This window comes from Octopus bimaculoides, chromosome 7 (assembly GCF_046866305.1).
Source record: "Octopus bimaculoides isolate indiv1 chromosome 7, ASM4686630v1, whole genome shotgun sequence".
Lineage (NCBI taxonomy): Eukaryota > Metazoa > Mollusca > Cephalopoda > Octopoda > Octopodidae > Octopus > Octopus bimaculoides.
Genome location: NC_142934.1, coordinates 60,634,550 through 60,653,378, shown reverse-complemented (window position 1 = coordinate 60,653,378; position 18,829 = coordinate 60,634,550). Strand labels below are relative to the sequence as shown.

The 18,829-nt window shown below is 35.5% G+C and overlaps 1 protein-coding gene across 1 annotated transcript; it reads left to right on the top strand.

Annotated features, from left to right (window-relative positions):
- Positions 1-811: 811 nt before the first annotated feature.
- LOC106867689 (protein adenylyltransferase FICD) lies at positions 812-15,226 on the top strand. The gene is made up of 3 exons (XM_014912634.3): positions 812-2,434; positions 13,543-13,739; positions 14,191-15,226. The coding sequence occupies exons 1-3, from the start codon at positions 2,155-2,157 to the stop codon at positions 15,088-15,090; spliced, it is 1,377 nt and encodes a 458-aa protein (XP_014768120.1). The 5' UTR covers positions 812-2,154; the 3' UTR covers positions 15,091-15,226.
- Positions 15,227-18,829: the final 3,603 nt, after the last annotated feature.

Here is an 18,829-nt window from a genome sequence, read left to right as displayed (position 1 = left end):
TTAAAATCATATAAATACCATCTAAATTTTAATTCTTACTTTGGTGCTAAACTAAATACTGGAACTTATTTCGTCTAGATCTCTGCTGTTTCGTCTATCTTCAACACTTTTGAAATTTTCATCATTGATATTTTCTTTCCTAAACTCTAGTCTCAAAACAAACCTTTATAGAGGAAGGGATATAACAGACTGGATCTGTGATAGTATTTTACTGGTTCTTAGTTTATTACATGGCTATGGATTATCAAAATCATTTGAGCATGGGAGGAAATTCCTTGCGATATTTGGTAATGGTACATTAAACTCCGCCTGCGAAGACTTGTTGAGGCAAGTGAAATCGAAATCGAACTAAATTCGACGACTGGCACCCATGCCAATGTCGTCTCCTTCATTGGACATGAAACTCAGCTTGCGAACACTTATTGGGGCAAGCGAAATCAGGATGGCAGCTGTGCCCAGCGTCGCCTTTCTGGCACTTGTGCTCGTGACATGTGTAAGGATTTTCGAGCGAGATTGTTGCCAGTGCCCCTGCACTGGCTCTTGTGTGGGTGGCGCATAAAATACACCATTTTGAGCATGGCCGTTGCCAGTACCGCCTGACTGGCTTTCGTGCCGGTGGCACGTAAAAGCAGCCACTACACTCTCTGAGTGGTTGGCGTTAGGAAGGGCATCCAGCTGTAGAAACTCTGCCAAATCAGATTGGAGCCTGGTCTAGCCATCTGGTTTCACCAGTCCTCAGTCAAATCGTCCAACCCAGGCTAGCATGGAAAGCGGACGTTAAACGATGATGATGATGATGATAACATTAGGTACATGACCTATAATGTATCCTTGGTATGACGAGTAATAATGACTGGAGACAAAACAGCGATGGAACGCAGGAAAAAGCAAAAATTAAATTCTGGTAAGATTTTAAATCCGAATACAGGAATGAATGAAACCAAATACTGGAAATCAGTAATGCCTTGTATGCCTATAAATCAACTTCATGTATCCTATGAAATCAAGAAAATAACCGGAAGGTCTGTGGAGGAGTCAAATGAACAACTTGATTCGGGTCTTTGGTGTTACGGTGCGTGCACGGCAGATCTGTAACTTTCTATATCCTGGCCCTCTCATTTGTCATAGGAATGGCAGTTCTGTTGTAAATAATGAGAACACAGTATCACTAAGTATTTTATTTACTTGGACTGTAGGCTTCGAAACATCCCATGACAGAAGAAGATATCTCGAGTGCTGAGGAAAACAGGTAAAATTCCAGCGATTCAAACCCATCAACCAATTCATTCCCAGAGCATTTCATTTTTGTGTTTAAGACTTTGAGATAGGTATCAGTATGGTATATGTGACATTTTACGATAAATATTTACTATTACACTCGTCTCAAAACACTGATCGGCGGACTTGCAGAATAGCTATCACCACTTCATGGAGAAGAAAGAAGGCAAAGAATTGGGCAATTGTTTCCTTCTCTGTAAGCAGTTTTTTTCTCCAAAATGATTTAACATTTTACAACCTTCCTCCGATCCAACACCCTTTACCTCTAAATTTTTATTGTTACACTTATCTCATGAGTATAATAGTAAAATTATACCAGTTTGCCTTGACAAAAGAAAAAATTCCGTTAGGTATTGTGATACAAATAAATGACAACAATAAGCGTTTCCACTTCGAAGAAACCTTACGCTTTTTGCCACGCAGAGGAGAACAGGAAAAAATATCAGCGTCTAAATTCGGATATACTAATATAAAAAAAGAAATGCGAGAATGACATTACAAAAATATCTAATAATAATCTTTTTAATTCCAACCCGTGTTAAAATCTAAAAATGCGTAAATAGAAATGAAGAATTAAGAGTTACCCCCCTTGACTATATGCAGCGAATGTAAGGAAACCAGTTAAATATTGACAAGTTTACACCAATTCGGATTATCTCATAAATATTTCAGCAAATGGTTACAAAAGAAACTACTGAATATTAAATCTTTTGACATAATTATCGCTCTGTTAGCAGCTTTTATTACAAGACTTATCCGTTTATGAATGTAAGATTCGAAGCGAAATAATATTATCTCAACACTTTAATGCTATCGTGTCACTTCAGAAGGAATATGGCGAAAATTTCGGCGAACAGGTGACTAACAGCAAAGAAAATGGGACATGAAAATAATTGCCCAATGCTTCAGTCGTCGACTAAGCAAATCTTTTTGTCCAAAATAAACTCTGATAACATGCCACAAACTTTACTGGCTTGTGTGTTTCTGGCAGGTGTTGTTTCGGCCGTCCTTATTGTATTTGTGTCTTCCTTCTTTGGCGAACTGTCATACAGTTTGTTTAACATTCGGAAGGAAATCAGAAAAACTAATAACGAGAATCTACACTTCGGAACATCGATGATATGGCGAGGCCGACAAAAGACTGCTATGAACCAAGGTAATGTTTCGATGTTTATTAATATTGTGATCTATCTTCTCATATCACAATGTTTTGTTTGTTCTAACATATCCACTCCCTTTTTTTTGAAAAACAAAAACACTTCAAACTATTGTGTGTAATTTAATTTGAACTCAACTTCCTTGTAATTCAATATCCAATAAACAGAAAGAGTTTTTCTCTTGAATATTGTGATCGAAAATCAAATAAATAAAAACGCATTTTTACTGGCCTTTACTAGTATTTAACGTGTTATATAAAATAAGTTGAATTCATAACTATGATTCTAGCTAGTTATACTAAGCGTGTGTGTGTATACACACACGCACAAGGAAACTGCGTCAGTAATTAGTATCAACAGATGTCCTATTTGCCGTGAGGAAATGAAAAAGTGACATCCTTCTATACACTGTAAATAGGTATATTGTACCACTGTGTGTGTTTGTTATATGAAATGATTAAAAGGGCTGGCGACAGGATGGGGTATCTGACCATAAAACACTGGTTCAGAAAACCCGTCCAACCCATGCTAACCTGGGAAAACAATGTACCTTAACTGATGATGATGTGTATATATAAACACATGCAATGTAAATAAATTGTCATTACTGTAGTGTACTGTGGAATACAGGATGACAAATGTAAACAAACGACTGCAGAAGGCAAGTTACCCTCTTATAACAGCAATAATTTTACTTTGTGTGTGTGTGTGTATGTATATATATATATATATATATATATATATATATATATATATGAGAAAGAAATTAAGGAAGGATGGTTAGTTGAGAGAAGCTGCTGAACTTCAGGTAACTTGCAAATCACCCCTCTACCGTCTTTAAAAGAAAGACACATTGAATGATATATTTTGGGAATGTTCGCGATTCAAACAGTGTGATCGTATAAGACCGATTTTGAACTAAGCATCATACACGTCTATATTTAAGACATGAGGAATTATGTACATTATTTACATTTGACGGATATTTGTCCTCATCTTGTTTGTTGTTAACACAACTTTTCGGCTGATATACGCCACAGCCTTCATCAGGTGTCTTGGGGAAATTTCGAACCTGAGTTCTCATTTCTAAGGTATTTTTCGATGTAATTATTATTCAGTAGTAATTAAGAGCACGGGCTACTAACCCAAAGATTCCGAGTTCGATTCCAGGCTGTGACCTGAATAATAATAATAATAATTACAGCGAAAAATACCTTAGGAATGAGAACCCAAGTTCGAAATTTCCCCAAGACACCTGATGAAGTCTGGAGGGTACATCAGCCAAAACATTGTGTTAACAAACAAGATGAGGACAAATATCCGTCAAATGTAAATAATGTAAACATCATGCACACTTACACATTTGAATGTAATTCCTGTTTGTATGTGTCTTTATTCTATTTTACTATAATTTTTCCTTGTGTGAAAGAACTGGTTTCTGAACAATAAATAAATAATACTAAAGCAAAACTGTATCACTGATAAATAACAACGATGTGTTACCTGTTGAACATAGAAGAATCTTATATAATTTCGCTTTTCCATTTATAGACTGTATTTCTAAAGTGTGTGTCCGCTGGTCTCTTTATTTATTTGAAAATTTTAATTTTTCCAAGCATAATCTCTGAAATGTGATGCGATATGAAGACAAGCTACACTTCATATTAATATTATCATCCATCTCAAGGTGGCGAGCTGGCAGATTCACAAACATGCCAGATAAAATGTTTCATGGCATTTCGTCTGCTGAGATCAACTTTACCTTTCATCTTTTTGGACTCAATAAAATAAGTATCAGTTGAACGTTGAACTCTTGGATCGATGTCATTGACTTATCCCCTCCCCCGAAGTGCCAAAATTTGAAACCAATATCATCCACCTCAAGTTTGTAGAAGACATTCTCATGCATAACCTTTTTTATGGTATGAGATTGCTTTGTTGAAGTATGTTAGTCTTATACTTCTGGATTCACATGCAAGGTCATCAGCAATTGAGTGCTATTCACTTCACTTGTGAGCATTTCGTTGATGTATTTAGTTCTGCTGCTGTTGAGCAGATGTCACCTGATGAATGATACTATATGACACTTAAAAAGCTATTGGCACTGATCAACTTCTGAGATTGAGTCTTGACGTCACTGTTTCTGTCGAAGTTTGCAGCTAATGTCAGGATCGTGCAGGTTTTAATGTATACTAGCAGGCGTACCTGGTGTTGCCTGGAGCTGTTTGTTAAGTATGCCATGGATGGACCTCTGAACTGAATGAAAGAAATCATAATGGCAGAGGTTCCCTATGTTGTTTGATTTATTTAGTGCAATAGTGAACATGCAGAGTCATACACCCACACCGTTGCCATTGTTTTCCATTGGGACAGTAGATCAATCTGTGAAAAACTGGCAGTAATTGAGTTTATTTTCCTTACTACATAACTGCTGACATGTGCTATTTAGCAGATGGAAAGGTTGAGCCTAAAGATATGACATAAAGAGAAATAGTATGTTTACCTGCTGTTTCGCTGGGTTGTACACACAACATTATCTGAACAAAAAATTTTATGTGTGGCTTGTGCAAAAAAGATGAAAAGTGTAGTATCTGTTGCCTACCTCACAAGTGGGGCACTTAACAGAGAGCATACTGTGAAGATTATGCTAATGAAATAAATAAGGTGACAAGGGTATGGTTACCTGATGTTTTCCTGTTTGCCGCATAGAGCAACATCTGATGTCTTTCCCCTGTAGTCTCCGTAGCATGCACAGCAGCAGTTGCTGCAACATCTCTTGTAAGTTGATCTGTGCATTGTACTGCAGACTCTGCAGCTTGTGAAACAGCAGTTGAGGAAACATTTCTTGTTAGTCAAACTGCGCGTTGTGCTGCAGCAGCAGAGGAAGCATTTCTTGTTCAGCATGCTGAACATTGTCCATTGCTCTGGGTGGCTTGTTGCGTAGCAATACATGCTAACCAATCACAATGCTGCTCTTCACTTTCCCTTCTTCACACTGAAGCTATACTAAGTGCATTGAGAGAGTTCCTCCTGGTGGCGTCCTTGGCAGATTCATTTGCGCACATACGTTTAATTTTCTCTGCAGCATTTGCTTGCCAACTTATATTGGTTCTTTTGCATCGAGGCATGGTGGAAAATTATCAGTTTACGCAATAGAAAATGTCCTAAAGAAAAAGCAGTGAATGTTTAGCACCCAAAAAATAGTAAAATGTAGTTGGCAAAAATGTTAATCAAACAGACCGAATTAAGGATTTTTAATTTTGGATAAGAGTTTTGAAGTGGCTAGTTTAAGTTGGAATAATTATATGATAAAGAGCGCTCATGTGAAAATAGGCAAATCTTAACTCATAAATGAATACTGCTGGCAGTACTGTGCAAGCAGTCGATAAGAGCTCACCACAGCTGACTAAGTAAAGTATTGATGTTTTCCAGTTAGGTGTGTGTCACGTTGTTTCGTTGGCTCAAGCCAAATCCGAGGTGAACTGAGAGTAGTCTATTTATGTTGGAGGGCAAGGAATTTCAAGGAAAAATTTATAAGAAAAAGCGTCCTTAGTCAAAGAGAGTACACATGTCAAATTTGGTGAAATTCGGTTGAAAATTGTAGAAGTAGTTCACACAACACACACACACAGACAACTTGCCTTTTAATATATAAGATGGAGTAGATTTCTTCTGTTGATCAGTTGAGCATCCCAATCATTCCACTTTTACAGTTAAAAGTATGAGGATTGTAGATCACATCTGTAGTGAGTTTAGTAAACATGAGCAGGGGGGATAGAATCAAATGCCGTTGTGTAATCAATCCATACTGTCACAAGGTTTCTATAATGTTTTCCTACTTCAGATAGCCAACTTTATTTATTTCCACTTTCCTGTTCACCAGTGAATATATTTTTAGACTTACAATATTCCTGACAAAAAGGAAGAACTCTCTATATTGGACAGTCACAGTTAAAAAGCTTTGGATCATTAGGATTGCTTGATCAAATAGCTGAAAATTCCAGGGCTGGTTAAAGCCTTGTAAGTAGCTTTGGTTGATAGAAACTGAAAGAAGCCTCTTGTGTGTGTGTGTGTGTGTGTCTTGACATGGCACGATGGTCATAAAACAAGTGTTACTGTGTACAAGCAATGCTGGTTGTTTCCAGTCTTCCATGAAAACATGGGTAAAATGTTCCCTTACTTGGAGACAGGAAGGGCATCTGGCCTTAAAAAGAAATCTGCTTTAACAGACTCCATCACTCCTTCTGGCCCATGCAAGTTCCAACCTATGCAAGTTGAGAAAAGTGGATGTTAAAATGATGATGATGATGAATTGGTTCAGCTAGTTGTGAACAGTTGTACATAATGTTTAGGTTGGCTATGGGCTTATAGTTTTCATGGCCACACTCGCTCCTTCTTTTGTTTTCATTTTAATTCCATAGTTACAATACTGTGTTGAGTGTGTTCACAACTGGAACAATAACATGCCAACTCATCAAAACATGTACATGCACACACACACACATGTAATTATACATATGTATCCGTGTAAAACATTTACAAACATGTAGTATGTGATATCCACATAGGAGTTAGTGTTGACTGATTGCCAGGTAGTCAGTTTTGATTACAGAACCTACAAATGTGAACCACAACAACTTACAGTGTTTCAACACTACTTCCTCTTCCTGGAAAAAAATAGAATTTCATATTTTTCATTGATTGATAATACATAGAAGGTCCTGTAAACATATACTTCTCTATGATGAATAAATGCTAGAGTGTTTAATTAAAATAAGCTGTTTCTATAACCTTGAATAAATATGCCTTTTTTTATTCACCTTGGCCTAAAACACATTTCCACTTTGGAAGCTTGCCTCTCCAAAAGTTGCTAACCTTATCTATTTATATATAGAGATAGATAGATAGACAGACAGACAGACAGACAGACACACACACACACACACACACACACACACACACAGATAGCTAGATAGATAGATAGATAGATAGATAGATAGATAGATAGATAGATACACAGATAGATAGATAGATAGATAGATAGATAGATGTGTTCATGTGCACGCACACATATTTGCATGTGAGTGTGTGTGCATGTAACAGTTGCATCAGTATCAATGATTTTACAGTGAATATATTGGTATATTAGTGTGAAATATCTATATGTCTTCCTGTATGTGTGTGTATATATATATATTACAGACGAGGGGGTACTGAAAAGTTCCTGGCTTTAAGGGTATTGCGAAAGGCCTGGTTGGAAGCCCAACATTCTGAGATCTTTTACAGAGCTTAGAAGAACCGAAGGGCTTCTGCAATAAGTGTGTGAATCTGAGAGGGGAATATATTACCCAGAGATATAGTTAACTGATCCGCCTCTATTTTCATTTACCCAAAGCTAGGAACATTTCAGCATTCCTTGTGTATACAGACACACATATATTTATTATCATCATCATTTTAATGGCCAATTTCCCATGCTTGCATTTGTGTGTATTTATATATATATGGCTCTATAATCTTAATGAATTTAGCCTTTCTTCTTTTTTTTTAAAGTTAATAGTGTATTGATTTCATTGATTATATTCTTCTTCTTTGTTTGGCCTTCATGTGTCACCATTGGAGATTAATGTGATAATGTAGAAAAGCTAATGATGTGGCAAAATTAGTGCATCAGGTGGAATTCTTTGTGACGTTTATTCTAACTCACTGCGGAGGTGGGGAGGGCAGCTTTTATACTAGGAGATGCGAGGTGGGGTGGGGGTAAAAGTATGAAGTGAATGGGGGCAAGCAGGTTTTTTTTGTAGAGGAACCACATGGCTATTCACATTTAGAAGAGAGAACAAGAATGCTCTGTAGAAGTTTTAAAGAGATAAATATAAATAGTGGTGATGAAGTGTCCCTGGCTGTTCCTCTAGATTAAAGGTGAGTGAATGTGAGTGAAGACAGAGAAACTATGTGAGTGGATGGGAGTTTACAAAGAATGTCTAGAGATGGAGATAAGTGAGAGGGGAAGTAGGCAACAACTGTAAAGATTTATTAGGATTGAAGAGTATATATCTTCTGAACCTTATATACATTCTTTTATGTATCCTATGTATATTTTGGTTTAACTCTTTAGCATTTAAACCAGTCATATCCAGCCAAAATAGTCAGCCTCTTTTATATTCAAATTGACCTGATCTAATATCTCACACCTACAGCATCATTCTAAAAATCATCGAAGTTTTGTAACTATGAAATAATACATGATTTATTCAAAATAATGTGAATGCTAAAGGGTTAAATTTTATTATAAATGTTTCCCAGTGATGGTCCTGCTAATAAGACTTATATAGCTTCATTTCTTTCATTTATCATAATTCTTTTAAGACTTGGTGTTTAAGCTCATTATCAATTTGCAGATGTCAATGTAATTTTAAGCATTATGGAATTGCAAAGTGGGTAGTATGATATGTGCATTATCCTCACCAGTAATTTAATCTCACTTTTCTATGCTAGTATGGTCTCTCATACATGACATTTTCTCAAACTTTTGTCATCCTGGAATCTTTAGCTGTGGCTTCATTATTCTTTGTGGACCCTGAAATTAAAATAAAAATAGTTGACTCTTAAGCCTTTTATTATTATATACCTATTGAAATAGCCCTGTCTTTATTTCAGTTACCTTTTCAAATAATGATTTTAATAAAATAACTTTAAAGTATGAACTAACATGAAATTTTGATGGAAGATTTTAGTTTAGATTTTAGATCAGAAGATATCATAAAACCAGGAGTAGTCTCAGGCAGATTGCAATCAAAAGGGTTAAATAATTCTCTCCTCATTTTATAACTTGATCTATAGATGTAAATTTTGCCCATGTTTTCTGAACTTTTCTTAACTTTGAAACTATAATTTGTTGACATTACTTGACACTAAATACTAGTTGTTAGAGGCTATAATAAAGTGAATGAGATAAACTACTAGATTATTTTGTACATTAAATGATAACGAGGGTTATCTTGTGAATATGTGATGCAGTCAGGTGGTTGATGGTATTAAGTAGGAGGTAGTTTAAGGAAAATATATACCTGCATGGTTGTGTGGTAAGAAGTTAGCTTCCTAACCACATGGTGCCTGGTTCAATCCCACTGTGTAGCACCTTGGGCAAATGTCTTCTACTATAGCCTTAGGCTGACTAAAGCCTTGTAAGTGGATCTGGTAGATGGAAACTGAAAAAGCCCCGTCATATATATATATATATATATGTCTTTATAGCATGTATGTGTGTGTCTTTATGTCTGTGTTTGTTCCCCGCCACTGCTTGACAAGCAATGGTTGTTTGTTTATGTCCTTCAGCATTTAAGCCCTTTAGCATTTAAACAAGCTATATCCAGCCAAAACTTTCTACCAGTTCTATGTCCAAACTGGCCAAAATCTGACCTCTAACACCTACTCTGAAAATAAACAATCACATCATTGAAATCTCAAAGCTATGAGATAATGCATGATTAATCCAAAACAAAGTGAATAAATAAGCATTACATTTGACAAAATAATTTGAATGCTAAAGGGTTAATATGCACAATGAACAACATTCCTCATATTCTGACAGATAATGAAAACACTTTTTTCAGCAAGAACGGAAATATCCTAAACTTTACTGTTGAAAACAGGAAGATTGCAATTTATTATTATTCAATCCTTTAACAATCAGATTATATTAACTTATGTACATTGTTTTGAATTGATCATGCATTATCTCATAGCATTGAGATTTTGGCAATATGATTGTTTATTTTTTGAATGACATTATAGCGTAGGTGTGAGATGTCAGACCCAACCAGTATGAACATAGGACAGGTAGAATTTTGGGGGCCAGAAATGGTCAGTTTAAATGCTAAAAGGTTAGGTCAGGGTGAAACAAATATTTTTGAATTGGGTTTAGGTTATATGATCATGTGACTGACCAGACTAATCGGATGCTGTTACATGTTACTGGTCACAATACGCTTTGCATTGCTTTAGCCATCAAATGATGCCACCCCGCTGGCTAGGCAAGCAGGCCAACACTTCCCCTTCATTGAAAGTGGACTGGAGCAACATGAGATAAAGTGTTTTGCTCAAGAACACAATGTGCCACCCTGTCTGGGAATCAAACCCATGATCTAGCGATTGTGAGTACAACAGCCTAACCTACACTCTAACCTTTCTTTATTTGATACTGGATCACCTCCTCTCATGCCCTCTCTGTTGTGGCAAGACACCTGCTTCTGTCTCTCTGTCTCTGTCACACTCTAACCTTTCACCCTCTGACACAAATTCCCCTCCTCAAATGCCACTGCCCCTCGTAATTCCTTGTCTTGCAAGTTACTTGGTTACCCTGTCAGTGCTGGTGCCACATTAAAAGCATCCAGCTGTAAAAATCATGTCAAAACTAGCCTCACCTGTGCCAGTGCCACGTAAAAGCACTGAGTCCACTCTACAGAGTGGTTGGTGTTAAGAGTATCCAACCGTAAAATTCCTGCCATAACAGAGTAACCTAGGGTAGTTTTTCTACCTGGCCAGCTCCTCTCAACCATCCTACCCATGCATGCAAAGAAGGTGGACATTAAACAATGATGATGATAAGATGTTCAAAGAGTAATTTCATGTTTTGACTCTAGTGTTGCTTTCCCCGTTCTCTCCACATAATTGATTATTTTTCAGTTGTTTGTTATTTTTGTTTATTTAAAATTTTCCTTTTTGGATTCAGATGTTTCACACATTATATATATATATATATATATATATCATCATCATCATCATTTATATTTCATCATTTAGCATCTGCTTTCCATGTTGCCATGGGTTAGATGGTTTGACTGAAACTGGTAAGCTGGAGAGCTGCACCAGGTTCCAATCTGATTTGGCATGGCTTCTATGGCTGATTTCCCATTTTCATGCCAAATGATGATGATGTAAAATTCAGAATTACATCTGTACACTTCGAATTTTTTACTTATCTTAGCTTTTTATTCATTTATTATTTTTTCTTTATAAACTATAACTTTTGTATATTATACACATTCACTATATCATTCTGATTTCTTCATCAGTAATTAGCTCATGACTGAGCGTATTAAGGTTTCAAGACATTCAGCGGTGGTAATGTTAGGAAGATATTAATCTTTTATTTATAAAGTGTGTGCGTTGTTGCTTAGTTCTAGGTCAAAGTTGATTGAGAAAATATACCATTAAAGTCATATCAATTATAACCGTCCTGTCTTGGGTTTTTATTTTCTTTCTTCTTTTCAGTCCTAATGCATCTCAGACTACACTATTCAATTTCAAGACAGCTGAGTAGTTGGTTATTTGATCCCATGTCAGCACTAACTGAAAAGATTAATGATTAAAGGTGCTTGAATGATGACCAACCCTTCAATGGTTGCAATATCAAATGTGTCCTTAACTTTTCAAGTCAGTAAGTTGTAAATTAGGGGGAGATTTAGATATTTTCTTTATGCTATACATTCACTAGCATTGGTTAATTTATATGTATATATAGGTGCAGGTGTGGCTGTGTGGTAAATAGTTTGCTTACCAACCACATGGTTCCGGGTTCATTCCCACTACGTGGCACCTTGGACAAGTGTCTTCTACTATAGCCTCGGGCCGACCAAAGCCTTGTGAGTGGATTTGGTAAGACAGAAACTGAAAGAAGCCCGTCGTATATATGTATATATATATGTGCGTGTTTATGTTTGTGTGTCTGTGTTTGTCCCCCCCCCCCAACATCGCTTGACAACCAATGGTGGTGCGTTAACGTCCCCTTAACTTAGTGGTTCGGCAAAAAGAGACCGATAGAATAAGTACTAGGCTTCTAAAGAATAAGTCCTGGGGTCGATTTGCTCGACTAAAGGCGGTGCTCCAGCATGGCCACAGTCAAATGACTGAAACAAGTAAAAGAAGAAAAAAAAAAGAATATATGTTTGTATATAATTTATATGTATATATATGAACTATACATATAATTTTGTTAAGGTTATTTCTACAGATATTCTATAGAACTTATAACCAACACTGACTTTTGCTATAAAGAAAACATATCCAATGGGAAGGTTTGTCAAAATACCATGGGGATGTGAAATAGTAACAAGTGTTCGTTTACTAACTGAATTATGGTGGTAACTAATTATTAGTTCATCAGAATAACTAGCTGTTGATCATCTGACACCATGAGGGTAAGAGATCTTTATTCTATTGAAATGCAATGGTGAGTAAAATCCAATCAAGATTATTATTGAGAGGTTTAATGGAAATATTTCCATAATTTTTTAATTTGTTTCAGTCTTTAGACTATGGCCATGCTGGGGTACCATCTTGAATAATTTTTAGTCAAATGAATTAACCCCAGTACTTATTTTTTTTTTTTTAAGCCTGGTACTTATTTTATTGGATCTCTTTCACTGAACCACTAAGTTACAGGAATGTGAACACACCATCACTAGTTATCAAGCAGTGGGCAGGGGATGAATACAGACACACATACACACATGCACACACACACACACACACGCAATGGGCTTCCTTCAGTTTCTGTCTACCAGATTCACTTTGAAAATTTTGGTCAGCCTGAAGCTATAGCAGAAGACACTTGCCCAAGGTGCAGTGAGACTGAACTCAGAACCATGTGACTGGGAAGCAAGCTTCTTACCAAACAGCCAAGCAATTTCTTAATTGTCATTGTGGGAAGGAAAATGTTTTTCCCAGCAAAGTATATCCAAATTTTCAAGGAACATTCTATTGGTTTTTGACATGGAGATAAATTTGTAAGATTGTGTTAAGCAGTGATTTTCTACTTTTTTGCTTTTTATCTATGTTCATTTCTCTGAGTTTCATTGCAATGTTTTATCTGCCTTCTGTGTGTCTACTGATCATATTTAGATACAATTTTTATCTAATCATCTGTCAAGTTCTATAATTTCTAGTCCCAATTATATATTTATAAGGTTTCACCACTCACTCCTAAATTATCTATCAGGTTGAAAGCTACTAAAATTAACAAACATTTTTTGATAGAAAACATATATGTTGTCAAATATATATTGTTCTTTTTCTAAGCTTGATTTTTTTTTTGTGTTAATAGAGGTTAAAAAAGAAGCTTTAACAGCCTTGAATCTTGCTATGGATATGTATGCCCAAGGCAAAAATGAAAAAGCCCTAAAACTGTTTCAACATGCTATTGCTCTGGATCCTCTGCATGCCGATATCTTGAATGAATACGGAGAGTTCATAGAAAAACACGAGAAAGATATTGTTCTTGCCAATCATCTCTACAGCAAAGTAAGTCACTTATTTAACCCTTTAGCATTTAAACAGCCATATCTGGCCTGAATATTCTACTTCTTTTATGCTCAAACCAGCCAGATCCAGCCTCTTACACCTGCCTTGTGGTACAATTCTCAAAGAAATACTATCATATCATCAAAATCTTGAAGTTACAGGATAATGTCTGACTAGTTCAATTGATGTGAATAAATAATCATTACATATGACAGAGTAATCTGAATACTAAAGGGTTAAGGAACATTTGCTATTCTTTTTATAACTATTGTTCAATATCATTTTTTTAACATTTGATTGTTTACTTCAGATGATGGACCTTTGTGCCAAAAATATAAAAATTACTAAACTTTTTCTTGTATGTAAAAAATTTTCTGTTTTCACTATTTTACTTCTTTATGACAATGCTTCACATAATCTACAATACTTTTATTTTTTCTATTGTTTTTAGGCTTTGATATTGAGACCTACTCACAGCAAAGCTGTAATAAACTGCAAGAGGACAATGCCAATTGTTGAAGAAATTGATCAGACTTGTTTCAATCGGATTGACAAAAAGCGAGATAGATTGTATAAAATTCCTTCCAACCATCCTGGGATAAGACGTGCCAAAAAAGAAACTTATTATCTTCATATTTATCATACAAATGCAATAGAAGGAAATACACTGACTCTCGAACAGACTCGGGCAATTATTGAAACACGGATGGCAATCGGAGGCAAGAGTCTGCATGAACAAAATGAAGTTATTGGTATTGATGCAGCCTTAGGGTTTATGAACAATAGTTTGTTAGGTAAGGCTGGAAACATAAATCTAGATGACATTCTGGAGATTCACAAGCGAGTGCTTGGCTTTGTTGATCCTACAGAAGGTGGTCGTCTTCGGCGCTCACAAGTCTATGTTGGTCATTTTAAGCCGCCTCCTTCAAAAGAACTACCAGAACTTATGAAGGAATTTATTTTATGGTTGAATTCTGAAGAAGTTTCCAAAATTCACCCAATTGAATATGCAGCTCTTGCTCACTATAAATTAGTCACTATTCATCCGTTTTATGATGGAAATGGCAGGACATCCAGACTTCTCATGAATCTCATACTTATGCAAGCTGGCTTTCCTCCAGTGTCAATCAAAGTCGAAGATCGTTATCGGTATTATGAAACATTAGAAATGGCAAATGAAGGCGATATTCGACCGTTCATACGCTTCATTGCTGAATGTACTGAAAGAACTGTTGATGAATTTTTGTTAGCCGCTGTCGAACATTCATCAAATGATACATTATCTCTGGCTACCATACCAGAGGTTTCTGATAGTGACCAAAGACGAATTATCATAAATAACTACCCTTAGGCTATCTAACAGTATTCTGTTCTATTTTTTTATGTCTTTCATGTTGTTCTCACCATTTCTTATTTATATTTTATTTTATTTCATTTCTTTTTATTTTCTGCATATGTTTAATAATTTATTGTTACAAATTGAGAAATGACCTGATTTTTTTTTTGTGTATGTGTGTATAATTGTTTGAAATGTAAAAAGAAAGGGAACAAATGTGTACAAGTATGTACGTTTATGTTGACTACATAAATATGGGTTTATACTCATAAAGTTTGATACATGTTTAGTTGAAGGCTCTGTTGTAGTGCACATTGTGTGGTGTATATATGTGAATATATATATATATATATATAATATATATATATGATACATATATATAATACATATATATAATATTTATATATATTTATATATGTATATATTTATATTTATATGTATATATATTTACTTATATATATATATGTATTTATATTTATATATATGTATGTGTGTGTGTGTGTGTGTATATGTATCTATATATATATTTATGTATATATATATATTTATATTTATATATTTATATATATATATATATACATATTTATTTATATGTATATTTATATATATATATTTATTTATATATTTATATATATATATATATATATATATATATATATATATATATATATATATATATATATATATACACAGGGTCTTGCAGATAAATTGTGACTATTTTTATGCTGCATAAAACTGGTTATAAATACTAAAATAATTGGAGGAGACAGATATGATTTTAATGTAACATTTATTACAACAAAAACATTTATCATTTGGGCAATTACTACCTCTTCCACATGAGAAGAAAATTTTTTCCCACTGCCGCAACTTCTGCCTTTTTGATTTTGCATGTCACACGCATGATGTAAGTCTAACTGTTGACACTCAAGTGTGGTAAAGCATTGGTGTTTGCTTGAAGTACATCCCATAAAAAGTAATCAAGATCTGGGCTATTACTGGGCCAGATGTTGGCCCTCACAAAAAAATGGCACCTTCTCACCAAGGAAGGCCTGTGTTGCTTTTGACCCATGGTGTGGTGCAGAATCCTGGATAAGCTCCACATTGTCAAACCCAAACTTCTGCTCCATCCAAGGTAACAGAGAGTTCTTCAGGAAGTCCAGATACTCCTTTGTGCCGATCTTCAAGCCAGGCTCAATGAAGTGTGGATCCATGACACTTTCATCACTTGTTATGGTGCCAAATACCATCACAGAGGCAGGAGTCTCAGTCTCAAACATAGGGAGGATGTCTGAAGGGTTGTATGCAATCACTTGAGAATTTCTACGACTCACCTCAGCATCCACAATGAACTTCTTATCTACAAACACAAGAGTTTCTCCTGCACCTTGATGCTTGATGAATGATAGAAGCTTTGGGCATCTCTCGGCTCTGATTGCTTTGGCCTTGGCTGTTAGAAGGTGACAGCATCGTTGAACATAGCTAGTCATGCCAAGATTTCTTTTCACAGCTCTGGACACCATGGAAAGGGACACATTGCATTTCTTTGCAAGAGTTGTCATGGATGTGGATGGGTTGGCTTCAATCGAGCATTTGAGACCAGCGAGAAACATTGGATTGCACTTGGATCACTTCGAGTCTTATGTTCTTTTCTATCAATTTTTATCTCTTCTTTAAATTGTTTATACATGTGATAAACTGTTGCTTTGGGGAGTTTTGTCAACTTATCAATTTTATTGGCAGTGTGCCCATCACACGCCAAAACAACAATGGCAGAACAATACTGTTGTTCTGTGACTTTCTGTTGTCGAATCAGTTCACTATTTACCTGAAAAATAAAGAGAAGGATTAGATTTTTAAGCAAGCAAGGTTCTGTCAAAAAATGAAATGTTAAACCCGCTAAGTCAACTGCTTAAAATTGGTCTCAATTCATCTGCAAGATCCTGTATTTACACACACACACACACACACACACACACACACACACACATACACACATATATATATAATACATACATATATATGTGCATATATTTAATACAGATATATAATACACTTGGACACACACATATATAAATGTACACACACAAACAAAAATATGTTCTTTTATTGGTTAGTCCTTGGCCTGATCAAGCTGGGGCTCCGCCTTCAAAGGTTGCATTGATTGCATCAGCTCCAGTTTTTATGTCAATCAGGTTCTCACTTTATTAATCTATATTTATCACATTGACACCATACCAGTTTTATATCAATTTTTAAATGTAAAAACAAACCCTGTTTGTACTGGTGTTTAAGAGGACCTTCCTGTATAAAATCTAAACCTTGAATTCAGCAATGTACTGTATGTGAGTTGTTAGTATGCTAGCGTGTGCAGTAGGTTTTTAGCAGTAAGTTGTGATGGTTGATAGTAGGCTAAACCTCAGTTCTAGTAGCCACTGATATATCTTATAAGCCTAGTTATCTTATACACCATTATAAATGGTGTGTTTGTTTGCTTGTGTAACAGTTATATTTATACACATTGTTTTTTTCCTTTCACTGTATCTGAGACATCAATGTCCTGTCAGACTATAGATCAGGACTAGGAAAGTTCCTTACTTAGGCACATACCTGGACAATCTATTATTTTATTATTATTATTATTGCTGCTACTGCGATGAGCTGGCAGAATTGTTAGCACGCTAGACAAAATGCTTAATGGTATTTCACCTCTTTACATTCTGAGTTCAAATTCCTCCAAGGTCGATTTTGCCTTTCATCCTTTCGGAGTCGATAACTTAAGTACCAGTCAAGCACTGGGGTTGATGTGATCGTCTTACCCCCTCCCTACAAATTTCAGGCCTTGTGCCTATCTTAGAAAGGATTATTATTATTATTATTATTATTATTATTATTATTATTGTTATTATTAATTGAAGGCCACCTGTTATCAAAACATACAGTCTTGCTTCTTCATGCCACCAATGATATTCAATAAAAAGGCAAAGGTCTATACTGCTTGGTACCGGTGATGTCATAGGGTTTACCTTCTGATTGCAAATACACGAAACATGTATTGTTAACCATAGTATTCATTGCCTTGATAATTCTGTCAACTAACATGCCCTCTCCACCCTATCCTATTCCCAACACACTGGACTGGTATTTTATTTATTTATTGACCCTGAAAAGATGAAAGGTAAAATTGATCTCTGGGATGATTTAAATTCACAAAACAGATAGCCTAAACAAAGACTGCAAGGTTCTATCTGATGCTGTTATGATTCTTCCAATTTGGCACCTTCTTCTTTTACACGTGGATTTTTTTCTTTTTTTTTTTTTGTATGTTGTTCAACCTCTGCTAGAAATGCATTTTATAGTCACCCTTCATCAGCAATGAGTCAAGTAAGGAAGCACAATACATGCATAAGTACACAGAAGTGGACAATAAAAGATTCGTGTAAAGGAAAGGGTGTGCAGATACATCTATACACAAAGAGAATAGTATTGGTGAATTTCAGAAAGCAAGTTATCTTTGTAGCATACAGTATCCTCACAGCTAACAACTGATGACAGTAGTTTTTTCCAAGCTTCAACTATTCTGAGCCGGAAAAAAATTGTTTCTAATTCATGGGTGCTTTGGTGCTTTTGATTTTGTTATAAGCATGTTAATGAGTAGCAGAATTATTAAATTAAAAGAAGTGGCCAAAGTAATTGTTGGAAAGATGGCGTATCATTTTTTGGGCTTCTTTCAACTCAGCTACTCAACTGATAC